Source organism: Vulpes lagopus, chromosome X (genome assembly GCF_018345385.1).
Source record: "Vulpes lagopus strain Blue_001 chromosome X, ASM1834538v1, whole genome shotgun sequence".
Classification (NCBI taxonomy): domain Eukaryota; kingdom Metazoa; phylum Chordata; class Mammalia; order Carnivora; family Canidae; genus Vulpes; species Vulpes lagopus.
The window spans coordinates 26,981,717-27,002,965 of record NC_054848.1 but is presented as its reverse complement, the minus strand read 5'-3'; the positions used below and the strand labels follow the sequence as shown (position 1 = coordinate 27,002,965).

The window sequence follows — 21,249 nt, the reverse complement described above, 5'->3', positions numbered from 1 at the left end:
CTAATGAGAACTGTACAGTTTTCCCTAGCTGGTTATACCCAAGTGGAGAAATGGATTTTGGAACTGCTGATCATCTTTTATCAATAGCATGCTCTTCATTACGATCTGGTCTGGTTTTTCTTCCCTTGTCTTCTGCACTAGGCTCCCTGTTTCATAGCTCTCTTTATTGCATTCTCTACCTTGTTCATTTGCAAAGTTAAATGTACACTAAAAGTGAATTTTTACTAAAGGCATTGCCTTTCAAATATCTTATAAAATGCCGGCTGCCTCATTTACAGGAATCATGGAATGACTGTGCGTATCTTCAATTCTGTCTCTCACACTTAAACTTGAAGACTTTCTTTCTAGCTGTGTTCTTTTTGCTGCATCAGCATTTGTTTGATTTCTATACCAATGAGAGGGGCATTTGAAAGCCTGTTTTGGATACAAGTCTTTAATAGGCAGAAATTGATGCTGTGTCATTTATCTCCTGCCCTGTAACTAGCTATCCCCAAAGATAATGGCTCAAAATAAGAATCCTATATGTTGCTCATGAATTTCTGGGTCTACTTTGGGCCACGCTTATCTAGATGGTTCTTTTACTGGTCTCACTTGGGCTCATTCATGTATTCATGGTCAGCTGGTAGTTGATGGCCTCACTCACATGTCTGGCACTTGTTGGTTATGAGATGAAACAATGGGTATGATAGGGTCACTTGCCTATTATTATTCAGTAGGCTAGCATAGTTCACATAGAGGTGAAAGGATAGCCAAGCATATCCTAATATCCAAGCATTTCTCAAGCCTTTGCTTGTGTCATGTTTACTAATATTCTTTTGGCCAAAACAAGTCCTTCGGCCAATCCATATTCAAGTAGTAGAGAAATACACTATAGCTCTTGTTGGGAGAATCTGGAACATCTTATTACAAGGCTCCAGGTGCAAGAAAGGAAAGAATTTGTGGACATTTATTCTCTCCCAGAGATACTTTTATTTTGATCACCAAAGCCTTTCTTGTGTAATATCACTCAGTGTTCCCTGACAGCTATAGCTTTGGATATTTACTGTTTCTTCAGTGTCTGCTCTATATCATGTACATAAAAGAAGTGCTTAAAAATTTAACTTAACCAATACTTCTGAGATATAAGAGAGCACAGACTTGGATAGGCATAAAGGATGTCCAGTAGAAATGCTAAACTAGTATATGAACCACACACACACACACACACACACACACACACACAGTAGGGAGGGAAGGGAGAGGGGGGGAAATGAAAAAGCTTTTCATCAGTGGTACTGAACCAGAGGCAAATTTCCTCCCCTCAGAGGTCATTCAGTAATGTCCAGAAACATGATGGGTTGTCACAACTGAGAAGCTGCTCTGACCAAGGATACTGATAAACATCCTACAGTGCACAGGACAGCACCACACAACAGAGAAACGTCTGTACCAAAATGTCAGTAGTGCTAAGGTTGAGAACCTGGCTTTTTACTGAATGCATATGGAATGAATTTATATAGTGTGACTTATAGAAAAGCACTTAGAAGATGCAAACTGAAAAAGAAGAGGCTAGGATTATTACTGTTCTCAAATTAGTGAAAGAAGAATACATTTGGGTGAAGTCAGGTTGGAGTTATTCCTCAAGAATAATATTGAACTTGTGGGAGGAAGCCGGATGCACTTCATTGCTATAATCCATGTTTTTATGGCTCGCTCAAGGTGATTTCTCCCCAGCTGGAATGGATATTAGATGTATTTTGTGGGTACTATATATTGTGAACTATAGCTCTTGGAGTCAAAAGCATTTGAGTAGTTAATAATTTTTGATACTGAATGGGACATTTAGAAAAAGTATCTGATGACCAGATCATTTTTAGAAATATGTGTAGTGGTTAATCACATTGTCTTCACATTGTCACTTGTTAATGTGAGATCTTGAGCAAGTATTACCTTTCCGCAAAATGAGAATGCCTGCACTGAATATTGTTTGGTAAAATTAAGTAAAACGGGGCTTATAGATAACCTTGCCTGGCACATAAGAAACCCTGAGTAAGTGATAGTGATTATAGTGTTGGTAGTAATCTCTCTTCCTTCCCAGTAGCAGCAATATTTCTACTTGGATTATATTCTTAGTAGTGGGAAAGAATCTGGTAAAAAATGATAAAGTAGTGTCACTGAGCTTCAAAAGTCTAGGGCTCCCACATCTAACAGTTTTTTCCCTAAAATCCAGAAATACACGTGGGTAACATGAATCCTTGAGTTCTGATTCTCTAGGCCTTGACATGGATAGCACAAGCCCTTATTGTGCTAAAATGTAAATAATTGGTGATAGTTGAGTCACATATTTTATTTCCTCTCTAGAGTAAGAAAGGATATAGACAAAAGTAAATGATTATGGATTTGTAACATTTATTTCTAGTTTTCCACCTGGACCTGCAAACGACAAATATTTAGAGCCAAGAAGTGAGGTTGTTCCTTGCCCATGCTCAATAGAGTTTTGAGTCCATGCATGATTTTTAACTTTGTTAACATGTACCCTCTAACTCTTAGATATTTCAGTAAGCCACGTGCCTTCCCTCAAATATTCAAAAAGAAAAGTATTCCCCAATGCTGTTTATATGGAGAATAGTTATTTCATCTATTGGAAATATGCAAGTAGCTGAAAAATCTTTCCTATAATTGATAATATGGAACTTTAAGGCAGTCTGCTCACCTATACAGAATGATACTTTTAAGTATTTTTGCTAGTGTGAGTCTAATACTTTATCATTTAGTCAGTTGACTGACTTTTCACTTACAAAAGTAAAGAAAACAAAAATGTTACCCACATTCACACAACAAAGCAGGGCATAGAATATGTGCTTCTTGCTTTTTTTATCAACCAAAGGAGACCTGTGAATTACAGAAAAACCACATGTGAACACTTCAAAGGAAGTATGCCAAACACATTGTGTGTGTGTTTTTAAAAAGATTTAGTAGCTCCTTTAAAGCTCTAAGTAAAGCTGTTAGTCTGACTAATCATATACCCCTGAAACCAATTAAATTTGTAGACTAGAGAAATATTCTTCAAACACTTTTGAAAAAACGAGAGTTGCCTCCTAAAGCCAACACCTTTTAATTAACAAAATACTCAGAGAATAACTGTGGTTTGCAATAGTATATTACACCTACTGTTATTCATGCTACTATTCCAGTGTGCCAAACTCAATTCCTTTCAGCTATTTTGAGCTTGAGTTTCTGTCTGCTTGGCTATGGAAAGAAAACACAGTTTTCAGTAGAAATGTTTAATTTTCTAACAAATGCATGGGAAATGCATTATGCTATAGTCACCAGTAGTCAGACAGAACAGGCTCTGTGTGTCCTGTGTACATCTCTCTATACAGATATATGATGTGTATATTTCTTTGGCTTAACGATATACACTGTAATACATGTGGTTCTAACATGAACTAGTTAAGCAAGAAATACAACAGAATATCTTGCTGGAAGGACAGTCGCTTGTGTGACATCATAAGAACTCTCTTCTGTTGTGACCCTATCCTGGAAGAGATGCTTCACCCAGCGTACTTGAGACAAGTAACCTTGGTCTCCATAGTGGTTTGGGAAGCTGAGATCTGAAGCAGCCATTACCAGGGTCAACTCCTTGTGACCCTGGACAATGACTCGAGGCAAGGGGCAGACATCCAGGCAAGCATATCAGACTGTAGTGTATTAAACAGGGCATGGAGGAAGGAGTACCTGCTGGCTGGAGGGGAAGCCATTCCCCCATGCTCCTTAGGGAGAACCTAGAAACTCATCGCCCAAGTTCAGGTGTAAGATTCTGTATAGTTGTTTATGTATCCTAACTCCTTACCTGATCATGATTATGAATTAAGAGAATTCTCAACAAATTCTCTTCCCATCTTTTAAATTATGGAGTTATTGGAAAACTCTTGGGGGACTAAATATCCCTCCCTGACCTCTAGAGTCAAGATTTTGTTGCTCAGTCTGGGAAAGTACCTGTGGATCACAGTCTGAGACAGTCTGTTTTACACTCTTCTTCTTCATCCTGTGGTCTTTCCTATTTATCCCCTCAACTGAAAAGTGGGGAACAAAAAAATTGGTTGGTTCTTTTTTCTCTCTTTAATTTTTGGTCTTCCTTCCCCAAGCAGTGGCTCTTCCTCCATTAGTTTCTTATTCTGAGAATAGTTAAAATGACCTGAACAGTGAGATCCTAGAAATATTATGTGTTCTAATCTTCAAGAAACCCACCTTCAAGGTTGTTGTTGTCTTTTAGGAATATCCTGTGTTAGAAGGCCTCGAAATCTACTGGAAGGCTCAGTGTGCACAGATTTGTTTTTTAGATTCATTCATTTATTGAGAGGACATCAATTGAGCACCTACTGTCTTCCACTACCTGTGCAAGGTACAGGAGCTGGAGCAGTGAGCACAGGGTACCCGGTTTCCCATCCCTTTCTCATCGCTGTAGAGGTGTTTTCAGATGTTGAGTGCTGGAGGAGAGGAGACCAGCAATGAAGGGCCTGACTGGTCCATAAATGGGATCCCCTGCCCATGACTGGTATACCCATGGCTATGTTGCTGACCTTTCCATCTCCCTGTAAATCTGTCTCTTCCAACTTTGTACTTGGTGCCACTTCTTTCTTTTTCCTCATTGGAGAACTCTGTGGTATTATCATTCCAGTGTCATTCGTCTGTACTTCTTAGTCATCTTGAATCATTCTCTGTTGTTCAGTCTCTGGCACCAGCCTTTCTTTTCAGTAGACTTCTTTTTTCAAAACAGTTGAAATCTGATAATTCTCTGTATTCTCATCTTTCACTGTATTGAAATTGAAGATGACATGACTGTTTCCACTTCATTAAGCACTTCTTTGTTAGTCAGAAGTAAATCTATAAAAAAAAGTCTTCCTGCTCTCTTTTGAGGGTCAAATTTTCAATAAGTCAAGTTTGAAAAGAAAAGAAAAGAAAAGAAAAACAAAACATTGTCTGACGCTTCCCAGAACTTTGAAATCATCCCAAAGTGCTGTATGTTACCTCAGTATCTGTTGTGTGTCTATTTTAAGAATAATTTGTCCATATTTTCTAGCCAGCCAGGCATTCGGCAGTTAGCTCTCCCAGTGATGTTTTAATTTAGCTCTTTTTTTTATCCTCACCCATGCATCCTCTTCAGGGATTCGGCTCCTCTCCTGGAATCCCTTTTAAGATTTTTAGATCCTGTGGGCCCCCATGCTTCCTACTAGAAGTGTTGGATCACAAGATGCTATTTCTGCAGCTGATTATATGTCATTCTTTCTAGAAGGAGCCTCAGAGTAGTGAGAAAGATTCAAAGAACAGTTTCTTCTTTTTCTCCTCAGTATCATTGTTTTTCAGTCATTACTCCTTGGCATTAGTTTTAATTCTATCTGACACCCTACATTTTTACTTTCTCTCTACCTTGTTCAAGATTATTTCTTCCATGCGCAGATATAACACTTGTCCCTGAGAAGCTTAAGATATAGGAGGCATCCTTCCATTTCTCTCACCATCTTCTCGCATAAAAAAACAACCTTAAAAGTGCAGAAAGCAATACAACCATGAAAAGTAATTTGTAGCCACCTCAGAATGGAATGCCCACATGGCCCACTTTTCTTTTATGTTCCTAGAACCTTTCCCTCCCTGTCCCTGGCTCTCAGGTCTCCCATTGAGATGTCCTTTAGAGCTTTCTCTCATAGCTTCTCTTCTAAAGAATGTAGTCCCCTATTTATTTGCTACTTGTCTCCTGGATGTAGTAGGCTTCAGAGACCATGAACTTTAAACCAGATGAGGCATTCTGTTCCCCGCATCACTCACCTTCTATTACCCAGCTCTTTGTTGGTACTTAGTATCAATTCACACCAACAAGCTCAGCCCCCTTTAGTAAATACAGGGCCATGCAAAGAACTTTGAGTTTTTCCCAAATATTTCACGTATTTCTACTCCTCATCTCCAACTTCTCATTTTATTTGTTCATCACTGTGTTTCTTATTTATTGGGTATTTATAAAAATAGTAATACCTAACATTATTACCTACAGTATCAGAAACTGCTAAGATGGTTGTTATTTTCTGGCACTGTTCTATGTACATTTCATATATTAGTCATGGAATCTACACAACTGCCCCTGTAACATTTTCTCTGTTATTGTCCCTTCTTTACTGAGGAGAAAACCTGAAGCTTAGAGAGATTAAGTAATTTAACCAAGGTCACAGAGCTCCTGAGACAAAGATTCTCTACTAGGTGTTTTCACTCTGGAATTTTTTATATTAACCATGTGCCATCTTATGCTATAGTGTTCCACACTATTAATATTTATTTAATATTTCTTAATAACCTTGAAACAGTGTTTCATATCCAAGTAGAAAAACTTTATTAGATCTGATTTTCCAAAAATTATGTAGCTTAGGTTTTCTCCACTGCCAGTCACTTTATGACCAGCCTGAAATAAAAGGAAAAAAATATGATAAAACTGTTCCCAATATAAAGTACAGAGCAAAGACAAAAACATTTCATTGGCTCTGATTTCCCAAGGGTCTACCTCCAAAGTAATTTACTTCCTATTCAAAGAAATAAGATCTATACAAACTTGACTTTTGCTTTTTTTTTTTCCTTAAATGAGAAAAAAGAAGTAAAACTTTCTCACTTGGTAAGGTCTGAATACTTTTTCTTTACCAATTCCAGTCGATGCAAGAGTTATTTGACAGGACTGTTTAAATTAAATTAATTGTCCAGCTATTAGAAGAAGCAAATTCATTTTTGAAAGATTGTTAAATATGTACTAGTGAAAAGTTTGAGTCCTTGAATTATCCTACCATGTAGTACTACATAAAATATTCCCATTTTGGGGAAAAATTTATAATGTCATAAATAATACTCTGGCTCCAATTGTTATAATTAAGCTTATTCCATTGTTACTGAAATTGGATTCTTTGCTTGTGTGTCTAATTTTTCTTTTTTTTTTCTTTTTTGCGGAAAAAAAAAATAGCTCCCAGTCAGACTGTTACTCTGGTGACACAACCCGCGGTTGCCAAGGAAACTGTCATCTCCAAACTAGAAATGCCATCTTCATTGCTGTTGGAGGTACCTGCTCTGGCAGATTTCAACCGAGCTTGGACAGAACTTACCGACTGGCTGTCTCTGCTTGATCGAGTTATAAAATCACAGAGGGTGATGGTGGGTGATCTTGAAGACATTAACGAGATGATCATCAAGCAGAAGGTATGGGAAAAAAGATAAAAGCTGGTTGAAATGTTTCGTTAAAGTGAAGATTGTCCACATGTCAGTTCACTCTCCCTAGACCATATTCCCACCAGTTTTTAGGAAGCTTTCCTCTGTCAGCAACAGACTATCTCTACCCCATGTAGCTTAAGTATGATTAAAAAAAATTAATGCAATTATCTAAAACCCATAAATTAAAATGAATGTTACAAGGAAAACAATATAAACCTTACAATTATAGTTGGCTTTATTAAATTCACTAAATAACTACTATTTTAAAAAACTTTTATATCAGATATGTAGTTCAACTGAGCTGTTTACATTTAAACTATTTGTTTTGGCAGCCTGTAGTCATAATATATTACAGAATCAAATATAATAATCTGGGAATTGGTTATTCACTCTTTTGAGTTGCCTGTGCCAATTTTCCTCTTATGATGATAAATATCATTGAAAGTCAGCTATAAATTTTTTAGAAAACAAAAGTACCAAACATAATATATTTTTAAATACCTTAGATCTTAATATTCATATTTAGGTAATGCTACAGTCAAATAAACATGTTTTTACTACAAAGATTGCATTTATCAGCCTCTTGGAATCCATTATGCAAAATCATGACATCAGTTAGAAGCAAAGAATACATTGATATAAATCTGGTTGACCTAGCTGGAATAAATACACTGTGTGTCTTTTATATTTCTGAATGAATAAGAAAAATAGTTTTGAAATGTTTATGTGCTGTAGTTATTTCACTGGTAAATGACTTTCACATCTTTTCTACAGAAGTAATAAACTGCATTGAAGGTATTTAGTTGTTACAGAACTACTTTTCAAAAAAAGCAGGAATCAAGCAGACAGATTTCTTTTTAAAATGAACTTTAGCAATTCAGTAGGAATAAAAGTAAGTGGATAGTAAGCAATCTGAATTTAAAGTACCTTGATTTCAGACACAGGAGACCTGAATTAAGCATTCTTTGTCATTTGCAAATGACATGATTGTGGTCAAATCCTTCTCTGGATCTCAGTTTCCTTTTCTGGGCACAGGACACACAGATTCACATTCATATTCACCACATAGTGATGGACATGCATATATATAAAGACATTAACTAATATATACATATGTGTAATTTGTTTCACTGCTCCTTTAAAACAAATATTAGTAGCCACGTTCTTTAGCACAAACCATTGAGATGTCATACTTCTAGTAGGTAGCAGAGCAAAGATTCAAATCCAAGTCTATTTGGTTCCTAAGCCTAAGTATTTTTACTTACTACATATATTGCTTGCTAGTATTAATGTAAATGTGCCTACCATTTGGTGATATATATATGGTTTTATATATATTGTCTGCGCCAGACACAGTGCTAAGCATTTATAATTTCAGTGTGCTGATACATGCAGAAGTATGAGATTATGTTCTTTCATAGTATCATGTCTAACTAGATATGAATAGATAGTATTAGATATGAATACTACTAAGACTTACTAACCAGAGGAAGCAATATGTTACAATGTTTGAGGCAAGGGCTTTGGAGTTAGATAGTACATCAACTGATGTTAGTAATTAATATTACATTATAAATCATCTGCTCTCACAGCGTTTGGAAAATAAGAGCTTGTTTCCACATCTACACCCGGTTCTGCCATTGGCATTATGGCCTCCTATACAAGTCATTGGGTAGTAGAGTGGGAGAAGAAGTCCACACTCCCTTGTGAAGGGTTTGTGATCCTAGCCCTTAGAATCTGCTTTAGAATCTACTGCCTCAGCAGTCTTCAGAAATATGTTTGTCTTTTTCAGAAATGACTACTAATTTAATGCCTCTTCAAAATGATAGTCTTTAAAGATAGATCCAAAATTAATTCAGAGGGGATGCCTGGGTGTCTCAGTGGTTGAGCGTCTGACTTTGGGTCCGGGCGTGATCCCGGGGTCCTGGGATCGAGTGCCACATCAGGCTCCCTGCGTGGAGCCTGCTTCTCCCTCTGCCTTTGTCTCTGCCTCTCTCTCTCAGTGTCTCTCACGAATAAATAAATAAAATCTTTAAAAAAAAAACAAAATTAATTTAAAGGAGAAGTTCAAGTGCCATGCCTAGGGTCACAGAAAGCCAGGAATTTTTAAATGTTATATATAAAATGTTTCTTATATATTTTTATGTATGTCATATTTAGATAAATATATATACAATTTTAATGTTATATATATGAGATAGTGATATCATATATATCTGTATATAGATATATACAATATTATATATATAAATCACCCTTCTCTTGGTGAACAGTAAAGTGCTATTCCTGCTTCTTCCCCTACCAATTTTTTTAAAGATTTTATCTATTCATTCATGAGAGACAGAGAGAGAGAGGCAGAGACATAGGCAGAGGGAGATGGAGGCTCCTCTGTGGGGAACCTGATGAGGAACTTGATCCCAGGACCCCGGGATCACACCCTGAGCCAAAGGCTGAGCTCAACTGCTGAGCCACCCAGACGTCCCTCTTCCCCTCCTATTAAAAAAAATATTTATAAAGGCGTTGTCAAGTCTTGTCTTTTATAGCTTTCAGTCTGTAAATGGTCAGTAAAATGATCCTAAATAAACATTTAAAAAGTGTGTATGTGTGGGTGTGGGTGTGGGTGTGGGTGTGTGGGTATGGGACAAGAAGAAGAGAGAAGTTTGGGGAAGTATTTATTACAATATCAGGGAATAAACGTTTGTCCTATGTAAAGTTCTAAATAAAACAATCCTAACTTTAAGATTTGAGGTGTGAGAAATGAGGTAATGTTCTAAAAGGACTTTATAAACTTCAAAACACTATCAGTGCCTATTAATTCATTTAACAAATTTTTATTGAGCCACTACTAAGTGTCTGGGAAGTTCACAGTTGGACAAGATAGCAATACACAGATTAAAGCAGGTGAGGAAAAAAAGTAATAATAGCACTATGATAGAAATAAATTTCAGGATAATACCTAACACATATTTAACACTAATTATATACTAGTCACTTTTAAGTACTTCCTGTGTATTACTCCATGCTCACAACACTGAGATTGATAGTAAAGCACAGTGAGGTTAAACAACCTGCACAAGGCCAAGTACTAAAGAGATAGTAGCAGAATTTGAACTCATGAAGTCTGATTTCAGGCTCCCCACCATAGTTTCCACCTCCCTGGGCATGGTTGGGGGATGCTATGTGGACTTACTTCAGGAACATGGCAACTGACTAAGCCAGGGAAGAGAACAGAGGTCAAGAAAAATTTCTTGAAGCAGCTAAAACTTAAGCCAACTATTAGAAAACAAGGTGGAAATAATCCAGTAGATAAAACAGAAAGGTGATTCTAGCAGAAGAACCAAGTTACCCTTTTCGTTACTGTGGAAAACAATGTAGTGTGTTATATAAGTTGTGATTCTTATGGCTGAAAATAAGGAGCGAGGAAGAAATCGATGGAGTAGAGAAGGATGGGCTAGGAATTGGGGATCTTCCCTTGCTAGAACAAAAGGTTTCGATTATGGCCTGCAGGCAGTGGCAATGTTTGAAGCTATTTTAAACAAAGAGGTAAAATCATCATCTGTAGTTTAGTTGAATATTAATAGGGTTTTCTGGATGTAAGCAACAGAAAAATCCTCTGATTAAATCAAGCAGAAAGTGAATGTGCTGGAACTGGCATGAAGGCAGTGGGAAAAAGCTTGGGGAAAAAAGGTACCTGAACATATCTTGGCATGTAGTTCATGGTAACTACTCAAGACTGTCTTTGCGATCCTGTTTTTCTGCATGCTATGACTGTTCAGAACACAAAGTCCTGGAAGAGGGAATCCAGTTGACTTTGCCTGGGTCACAGACCTATCTCTTAGATAGAGGAGAGCAGAGAACTTTGCTTTAAAACCGTCTCCTTCCAAAAGCCCTCACAGTGAGTCTGTGTGTCACAGAGAAGGTTGTTCCCCTCCAAAGAAATTGGGGTCTGTTGAAAATAGAAAGGGGAAAAGATTTTGAGCAGCCAATAAGCAATAGATGTCCCCTGAACTCAGGCAAGAATATGTAGAACAGGATGGAGGAGTGCACAAATAAAGGGGATTTGTACAAGGCTATTATCTTGATCTAAGCGATATGTTTATCTATTTCAACTCTGCTATGTGGAGACCTGAAATAAAGACGATTTATAACCTCGGGACCTTAAACTTAACTTTCATCTCTCACAAACAGTAACTGGTTCTCAAGAAATGTTGATTGTTTGATGGATAATGTGAATGAAGTGTGATAACGATAGCTTTATTTTTAAAAGAGACTGAAATTTGGGATTTTAATTGTGGCTACAAAGCATCATAATTTAGATAAGAGGTTGTAACAACACTTCACGAATCTAGGAGAACTTAGTTTTGAACTTAGGAAGTTCAGATCAAACCTAAGACATGCAGTGATTGAAATATTATTCCTAGAAAGGCAATAGGGACTAGACATTTGAATAAGTTAGCTCTTCATAGTTCTAGACCTTGAATTCAAAATCATACATGTAATATTAAGCTTCTGTTCTCCTTTTACATAACTTCTTTTATGTTCTTAGTTTAGAAAACTGGGATGCCACTAATTTGAAATAAAAGTAATTTTTACTAAAAAAATGCAATTTTTGCTAAATGAATTATAATAAGCGAAAAAGAATTTTAAATGACAACTATAAATTTTTAAAAGTTTATAAAATGTGGTCATTTAAAAAAAATTAAGCAACTTGTCTGCTTAACTTTGGAGAGCAAAATATATACCATTATATTGTAGAGGCAGAGAATTGTGAAATATGCAAGTTAAACCTTTAAAAGGAAAACATACATGAAGCTCCAAGTTGATTTCCTAACATTGTGCATTAATAGCAGAGGGTGATTTATAATTTATAGTTTTGTATCAAAAAAATCTGATTTTTAAAAATGCTCTTTTTATTTCATCACGTTTAAGTAAAATTGAAACAAAATTGTTTTGACAATTATTCACAGTTTTCTTTTACTGACATAATCTATCAAATTAAGGGGGAAATATGTCTAGAGTTTCTCATGAAAATATGACCATTTGAGAAAGGCAGGATGGAAAGACAAAGGAAGTGGGGAAGGGAGGAGGGAAAGAAGGAAGGAAGGAAGGAAGGAAGGAAGGAAGGAAGGAAGGAAGGAAGGAAGGAAGGAAAGAAGGAAAATTAGGGAAAAAAGAGGGAGGGGAAGAGAAATGGAAGAAGGGATGGAAGGTGGGAGGGAGAGAAAAGTTGGGGAAACAAGAGAGGTGGATGGCAAATTTGAGGAGAGCTTTGTGGCAGTAAAAAACTAATTGTGTTGCTATCAACAGACAAGATTTAGGTGGCCATATGATATCATTATTTTTTATACTATTGGTATCTGGTTGCCCGTGTTAAATAAATTATAGACTTTTTTCAAGTCTCTTTGGCCAAGTGTTGAGTAATTCACCACTAAATCTAAACCACAGGCACTGTGTTGAATTGAATTGGCCAAGGAGTTTTATCCTCTAATAAGAACTCTCCAGGTTGAGTTTGAGAAAAATTGGCCAATCTGGACAAGATGATAATAGCATTGTTCAAGATTCATTTTTAACTACACACTACACCTCTACCTGGGAGATTTCATTATCCAAAAATTGAATTATCCATTTTAGTAGATACAGTCTATATTTAAATGGGAAATAATTACTTGGATGTGTTTAATTTTTTATTGTTAAGGTCAAAGTCTTTAATAAAAGTTCCATGATTATTTTTTGAACTCTGGTTCTATCTACACAGAGAGGAATTGAATGGCTCCAGAATCAGTCTGACTATAACTTTGACTGAAAAAATTCAGCCACAATCTTACGACAAAAGAACTCGTCTAAATGGACCTAGAAGGATTAGTGAAACAGTGCTGTGTGTGGGGGGGGGGGGGGGGGGGGAAGCATTGGTTAAACTAAAAACAAAACCAAACAAAACGTTTCTTGGTTTTACTCTCTTGTCATGAGCATAGCAGCAAAGTGGATATTGTAAATAGTTTCCCTTACTCAACAAATGAGAAAAGTTACAGACAATACAGGTAATTGGTCTAAGGTTATTAGTGAATGTAATTGTCCTAATGTAAATCCAGACCTCTTGCATATAATGTTTCTTAGTTCTTTTTTATTTTCTGTGACCCCCTTTTCTTAAGCATCTCCTCAGTTCTCCACCAAAATCCGGACAAGCTACACACAGTTTATTTTAATGGGTATCTAACGGATTTCACAAGTTGTAGGACAGTCATCTTAGAGTGAGGAGATTAATTTTCTGGGTTTTTTTTTCTTTAAATAAACAACCATCCAGTCCTCGTCATCTCATCTTTGCACTTCTGTACAACCTTGTATAAGAAACACCACTCCAGAGGGTGTGGTCTTTCCATATATAGAAGGTGTGTTGTATTCTACAAAGAATAATGTTGTAATATGTTTGGCTGAGGATATTTGCAAATTTTGTACTGCAATTATCTTCTGACTAATGTTCGTGTCTCTTGTAGAAAGCTCATAACTGTGTGAATCACTGCTCCACATGCATACAATTTTCTTTCCCTACCTAATGAGAGCCAAATTCACTATTATCTTCACTGAAGGATGTAAAGATAAGTCAATGTCAACAATATGACTTAAATTATACTCTCTGGTCATGATAAAATAAATTCCCCTTAAAGACAAAGGTCACAGAGTTGCAAACACAAAAGAAATCCTATTTTTGAAGTGTCATAATAACCTTTTTATAGAAAGTGATGCCATACACTTTTTGGCTTAAAGATAAACATAAGTTTTACCAAACTACATATTTCAAAATCTGTGAATGGAAATGCATATCTTAATACATTTCAGTTCAGTTCACTGTAAAATTTTCTGTCAAAACCTTATCAAGTAAAACTGAACCATGATATTTACACGAATTCTGATAAAAGCCAGTATACTGTGTTTCCAGTAAAATACCAGTGGGATTCTGATAAGGAAGTTAATGTTTGTCATTGTTTTTAAATAGTGAATTCTATTTCAAAATTTTCTTGCTTGGGTCTAAATAAAGCCTTTATGTGAAATGGCTTTTATTATTTTCATAAAAATACCTAAAATATGCGATCTTCTCTGTTTTATAAGAGAGCAATATAAGTAATTTGATATCTTTAATCTTTTTTGAAAGCTATATAATGTTATTATACTCTGAATGTTATTACCTGCTTTGGGGGCTTTTCATTTCACCATAATTTTGGGGCCTTGGAGACTATAATTGAAGTTGCAGTGTGCAATAATGTAAGTTCCTCTTACTAATGCACTTAATGTTAGGGTAATGGTAGGTAATGTTCATGTTAGGTGCATGGTTCTTTGCTCATTCATTCCTCAGTTCAACAAATTGTCTTTGAAAACCCATGTTGCAAAGCATGCTAAAGACGGGTAGAGGACTATTAGGAAACGATATTGGAAAGATAGTGGGGTAACAGCTTGGATTTAAATTTGATTTCCTGTGTGTGTCAGCAAATAATTGAGATTGAGATAAAACAGTGTTCACATATAACTACTATTAAGTGTTTCTGTACTTATCCACACTTTTCTGTATATGATTACTTACATTAAAGTGATAAATATATGTGTGTTTATATATATATTATTAACATACATATGAGGTAGATATTTTTAGTAGTTTTCAGTGAAAATAAATACTACAAATTTTTTGTCCCCCAAATGCTTGCTTTCAGACCTGAGTTACATTGTCATGCAGATCCATTAGAGATATAGTGACTGTCTTTAAAGAGCTTTTGATGTAAGACTATGTTTTCATTCATCTACTATTTATTGAACACTTGCTGGTGAAAGACATTAGTGTTTTCTGCTCCTGGGGATTAAAAATAAAAAGAATAGGCAGAGAGAGGAAGGTGGTGGTGAAGTACAAAGACCCTAGGCTTGCTTCATCCTATGAACACCACTAGATAACTGTGGAATCATCCTAAATACCCCAGAAATCAACCTGAAGACTGACAAAACAAACTCCACAACTAAAGGCGAAGAAGCCACATCAAAGAAGGCAGGAAGTACAGAAAGGTTTAGGCTAGAAAGGAATCTAGGCCGCTGTGGAGGGGAGGGAGCAGTGGGCACGGAGAAGGGAGAGGGAGAGAAGAACACACAGGGGAATGCACAAGGAGAATGTTTCCCCATAGCCACTGGCTTGAAAGTGAGAGAAATTCTATGAATTCTTGCAACCAGTGGGACTTAAAGCCTTGAGTTTTAGAGGTCAGGGGTTTGGCTGGGGTAGAAGTTGGAGGACACTGTGCTGCTCCTGGAGAAAAGTCAGGCAAACAGCAAGGATGCATACAGTATGAAACAGGATCCAAAGAGATCCTGGGGCACACAGTGGGGAGATTATTCACTCTTCTTGAAGCATGTCTCTGAGTTGAAGCATTCTTGGGAGATGCCTCTCCTGGAACAAATGAGCTAGCCAGTGCCATTTTCTTCCTCATCCCCTCAGCATAAACACAGAGTCACCTGCTGAAAGTAGCACAGTGACGACACTGGCTGCCAAATTTGCTTACCCTAAGTCCCACCCCTCTGCTCTCTGATGGAACCCCTCTACTCAGCCACACCAGCTTCAGTCCCAATGTGGTAGGCCCCTCTCCCAGAAGACCAGCACAAACCCCTGCCTACACCACATCTCCCAATCAGAGGATTTTGTAGGGTCTCATTTCTGGTGGAGGTGGTGACAGGTCTCATTTCACAAGCAGACCAGAGCACACCTAGTTAAAACTCACTACATTCAGGCCAGGGGCCAAACACATGAGCTGGGTCTTTGAAAAAATTAGTAAAACTCATAAACCTCTAGCAGACTTATCAGAAAGAAGAGAGAAAGGTCCCAAATGAAATCACAAATGAAAGAGGAGTAATAACAACCAATACCACAGAAATACAAACAATTATAAGAGAAAATTATGAGAAGCTACATGTCAGCAAGTTGGACAAACTGGAAGAAATGGATAAATTCTAGAAACATATAAATTACCAAAACTGAAGCAGAAAGAAATAGAAAACTTGAACAGACTGATAACAAGCAAAGAAATTTATTCAGTAACCCAAAAACTCCCAACAAACAAAAGTTCAGGACCAGATTGCTTCACGGGTGACTTCTACCAAACATTTAAAGAAGATATAATACCTATTTTTCTCAAACTATTCCAAAAAAATAGAAGAGAAAGGAAAACTTCCCAATTCATTTTTGAGGCTAACATTACCCTGATACTGAAACCAAATAAAGATACCACCGAAAAAGAGAACCACAGACCAATATTTCTGATGAACTTAAATGCAAAAATCCTCAACAAAATACTAGCAAATCAAATCCAGTTATACATTAAAAAAAAATCACAACCAAGTGGGATTTATTTCTGGATTGCAAGGGTGGTTCAATATTCACAAATCAATCAACATGATACATCACATTAATTTTTTTTTAAAAAAAGGATAGGAACCATATGATCCTTTCAAGATGCAGATAAAGCATTTGACAAACTACAACATCCATTCATGATAAAAACTCCCAACAAAGTAGGTTTAGATGAAACATACCTCAACATCATAAAGCCCACAGCTAATATCATCCTCAATGGGGCCTAAGTGTAAGACTGGCAAAACATAAGAATCTGACAAGAGAACCAGGTAACTTTTTTGACATCAGCCATAGCAACTACTTTTTAGATATGTCCCCTGAGACAAGGGAAACAAAAGCAAAAATAAACTATTGGAGCTTCATCAAAATAAACAGTTTCTGCATAAAGAAGGAAACAATCAACAAAACTAAAAGGCAACCTACATAATGGGAGAAAATATTTGCAAATGATATATTGGATAAAGAGTTAGTATCCAAAATCTATAAAGAACTTATACAACTCAACACCCCAAAAACAAATAATTACATTAAAAAATGGGCAGAAGACATGAACTGACATTCCTCCGAAGAAGACATTCAGATGGCCGACATATGAAAAGGTACACACCCTCACTCATCATCAGAGAAATGCAAATCAAAATTATAATAAGATACCACCTCACACCTGTCAGAATGGCTAAAATCAACAACACAAGACACAATAGGTGTTGGTGAGAATGTGAGAAAAGAGAATCCTCTTGTGCTATTGGTGGGAATACAAACTGGTGCAGCCACTCTGGAAAACAGAATGGAAGCTCCTCAAAAAGTTAAAAATAGAACTACCTTACAATCTAGCAATTGGACTACTAAGTACTTACCCAAAGAATACAAAAATACTAATTAAATGGGGTACATGCACCCCCGTGTTTATAGCAGCATTCTCTACAATAGCCAAACTATGGAAGCAGCCCAAGTGACCACTGACTAATGAATGGATAACGGAAATGTATACATACTTATATATGTACACATGTATATGTACACACATGATGGAATATTATTCAGACATAAGAAGAATGTAATCTTGTCATTTGCAGTGACATGGATGGAGCTAGAGTGTATTATGCTAAGTGAAACCAGTTAGAGAAAGACAAATACCATATGACTTCACTCATATGTGGAATTTAAGAAACAAAACAAGCAAACGGAAAAGAGAGAGAGGCAAACCAGGAAACAGACTCTTACCTATAGTGAATAAGCTGATGGTTATCAGAGAGAAGGCGGTTAGGGGGTTGGATGAAATAAATGATGGAAATTATGGAGTCCGCTTGTGATAAGCTCAGGGTGACTCATAACAGTGTTGAATTACTGTATTACATACCTGAACCTAATATTACATTGTATTTTAACTAACTGGAATTTAAATAAAAAATTAAAATAGAAAATAATGAAACTATATAAACTTCAATATTAGAGTATATATTCTGTGAGGAAAGCATAAAAGGCAAAGAGAAGTAATTGCCACAAGAAAAAAAATGCTATGGTAGTTTTAATCATATATACTAGAATGAATGAATGAGTGAATCATTTATTTCTTTCCTTTTATTTTTTTTTTTTTTTTTTTAATTTTTTTTTTATTATTATTATTTATGATAGTCACAGAGAGAGAGAGAGAGAGAGAGAGAGGCAGAGACACAGGCAGAGGGAGAAGCAGGCTCCATGCACCGGGAGCCCGATGTGGGATTCGATCCCGGGTCTCCAGGATCGCGCCCTGGGCCAAAGGCAGGCGCTAAACCGCTGCGCCACCCAGGGATCCCCTATTTCTTTCCTTTTAATATGTGCCTGACTCTCTCATAGAAAAGAAATTAAGCTACACTTTTCTTTCCACATGTCTTGTTAATTTTTATTCAATAACCTGGGGATGAAAATTTATTTTTGCATAATATGTTCTAATATTTTTAATTTTCATAATCCAAGTCCATTGATCAGTAAATTTTCAAGGTTATCATAGCTGCATTGTTTTAAAAATAGAAGCAGTAGGATTGACTATAGTCTTGTGATCTTTTATGAATTCACTAAAAATAATACCAGGGTTTCTAGAGTTATGTGAGTCAATTCTTTATTAGATTTATAAAAGTAGCTGTGAGTATAATTTTAGTAATTCACAAATCTTTCCAGATTCCCTTATCTTTATGTTTTGCATTCTGTGTACATAAGTAGCATCGTATATATTTCTTATAATTTATTCAGGGAAAGGATATCTTCTGTGTGATTTATGCCAAGAATAGAAATGCTTTTATTTACCTGATATATTCTCCTTCCAAACAGAATCAACTTTGTAATGATAGACTTCACCCTTGGCCCCACCAAATGATTTAATCTATGTTCAGCTCTTGGATTATTTTTAAACCTTCCAACTAGTAATAAGAAAAAGTAAAGCCATTGGCAAAGTTTGGGGCAGAAGTATATAGATAAATCTCTGTTTAAGAAAGTGGAGAGAAGAGAATAATTTACACTTAACTCCTTCATGCTTTTCCCCCCCTAAACCTGAAAGAACAAGATCATGGTGAGAGGGAAAATAATCTATAGCAACTCCGTTGAGGCTAAGCTTTTCTGTCATGTCACATTATATGAAAATCATAAAAAAGCTGCCGCAGATAGAACCATAACTGCCCCTTGAGAAATTTGACATAAAAATCAAACCACCACTTTACTATACTTCCCCAAGTTCGATTTTATTTTTTTTAAGTTATATAATAGGTGTTAGGCACTACAAGAAGACAGTTCTTGGAAGCAGATAATAGCAGATGCAAAGAATATAAGCAGGCAAGAAGCTATACATAATGAGATCTTACAGTAAAAGTATTCCCTAAATCAAAATGAGGATGTATTTTACTTTTAGTGCTGGGAACTTTTTAGATGACAATGGTGCAACCATTCGCAGGTGTGAATTCTACCCAAATCCAATTATGAAGTGACCACACCAATGACTTAGGGTTCCTTCACACTCCTTCAAGTTGATGATAATGATTAGAAATATAGAGTTGACTGGTTTGTCAGAGCATTGAAGCTTTTGAAATCTATCCCTGCCTGCTCTGTGAAGTTTGTTTTGATAACATCAATCTATATTTGTCTTTTTAAATCAGTGATTCACCGCAAAATTTTTTTGTCCATTAACCATATATTTTCTTGTAAAGCTGTCTCTGCTATCTTAAACTTCTCTTTTAAAACATTTATTGTCATTTAGCCTTTTGCCTTTTTACATTTTAACCCTTGAGAGGAATTTAAATTTCCTTAAAGGCAGGCATAGTATTCATTTTGCCATAGCAACTAAAGACATACTAGGTGTTTTATAAACCATTGTTTATTTTATATTCATGGATGACTAGTTTTGCTTAGCATTTAAAATTTAACCATGTTATAGAGGCATGTGCATATTTTATTTTAACTTTTAAGTGCAACATGTCTTCTGTTTGTTTTTGGTGAGTGATGAATGAAAGGCTTCTGGAAATTAAATTTACTATGTCAAAAAAACAGTCATAACTTTCTAAGAATTTTAAAAATTAAAGGATTTTCCCTCAATTAATACTTATAGGATTGAGTTTGGCTGTATATGACAAAATCCTCATTACAATAGCTTAGCCATATAGGAGGTTTTCGCACATAGCAAGACCTCAAGAATTCTATGTTCCAGGGTAGGTCCATCAGCCTCAAAATCATGTGTCCCAACTCCTTCTTGAGTTAGCCCCAGGCATCTTTAACAGGTGGCCTCAAGAGGGCTATACCAACTCAAAGCACTATGTCTGTATTTTAAAATGGAAAAGCAGGAAATGGGGAGAGTAAATGCATGTGCCATGTGTCAGCTTAATTTTACAAGGAAAACAAAAGCTTTCCTGTCCTCCCCACATAAAAGAGGTCTGCTTACAGGGCATTGATTCAAAATGTGTCATGACCACTTCTAGCTTCAAGAGATGCATATTCTTCTTCTTCAGACTTAAGGACTTTTAATTAGATAAAAATGATATGATCATTTTCCTATTTTAGTTTTCACAGAGATAGCATGGAAATGTGAATGTGAGAGAATAACCCCAGTGTTAAGGTGTGGTAGTAGACATCACTTATGTTACTTTACAATCACACCAACAAAGGTCACTGAAAACAATGTAAATTAAGAGGGAAATTGTGTTTATATGCCCTCCTCTATTCTCAAGGAATAACTTCTTAATTAACTAGATGTGTTTTCTATAATTCTCTAAATCTGCACTGTTCAATATAGTAGCCACTAGCTGCATGTGGCTATTTACATTTAAATTTATTAAACTGCAGGTGCTTTCTCTTCCTTCCTCCCGGGTGTCTGAATGGGAGGGTTCTGGTGGGTTCTTGTAAGGTTGGGGTTCCCAGGAGTCTGGGTTCTCACAAGCCCCCGGTCCAAGTGATCTGAGGGTAGGGGCTGGCTGCTCCAGTGGTGCCCAGGATGCACTGGCCAGACAAAGTGAGGAGGAGGGGGCCTTCTTGCGGGAAGATGAGGAAGCGCAATGGGAAGATCATGCTTCTGAGGAACATGAACGTTGGTAAAATGTCGCTGCTGCAAAGGTACATGGAGCGGCACTGCCGGGACACGGTCAGCATGGTAGGCAGTGCTTTCTATATGAAGCAGTGGTGCTCCTACG

The 21,249-nt window shown here is 36.5% G+C and overlaps 1 protein-coding gene across 8 annotated transcripts in view; it reads left to right on the top strand.

Moving 5' to 3' along the window:
- The window catches only part of DMD (dystrophin), a 2,057,113-nt gene that overhangs the window by 1,412,465 nt on the left and 623,399 nt on the right, over positions 1–21,249 (top strand). For all 8 annotated transcript variants that reach the window (XM_041741334.1, XM_041741335.1, XM_041741332.1 and 5 more), the window contains one exon: positions 6,977–7,209. In XM_041741334.1, coding sequence (XP_041597268.1) covers positions 6,977–7,209 — 233 coding nt within the window. The remainder of the gene's footprint in view (positions 1–6,976; positions 7,210–21,249) is intronic.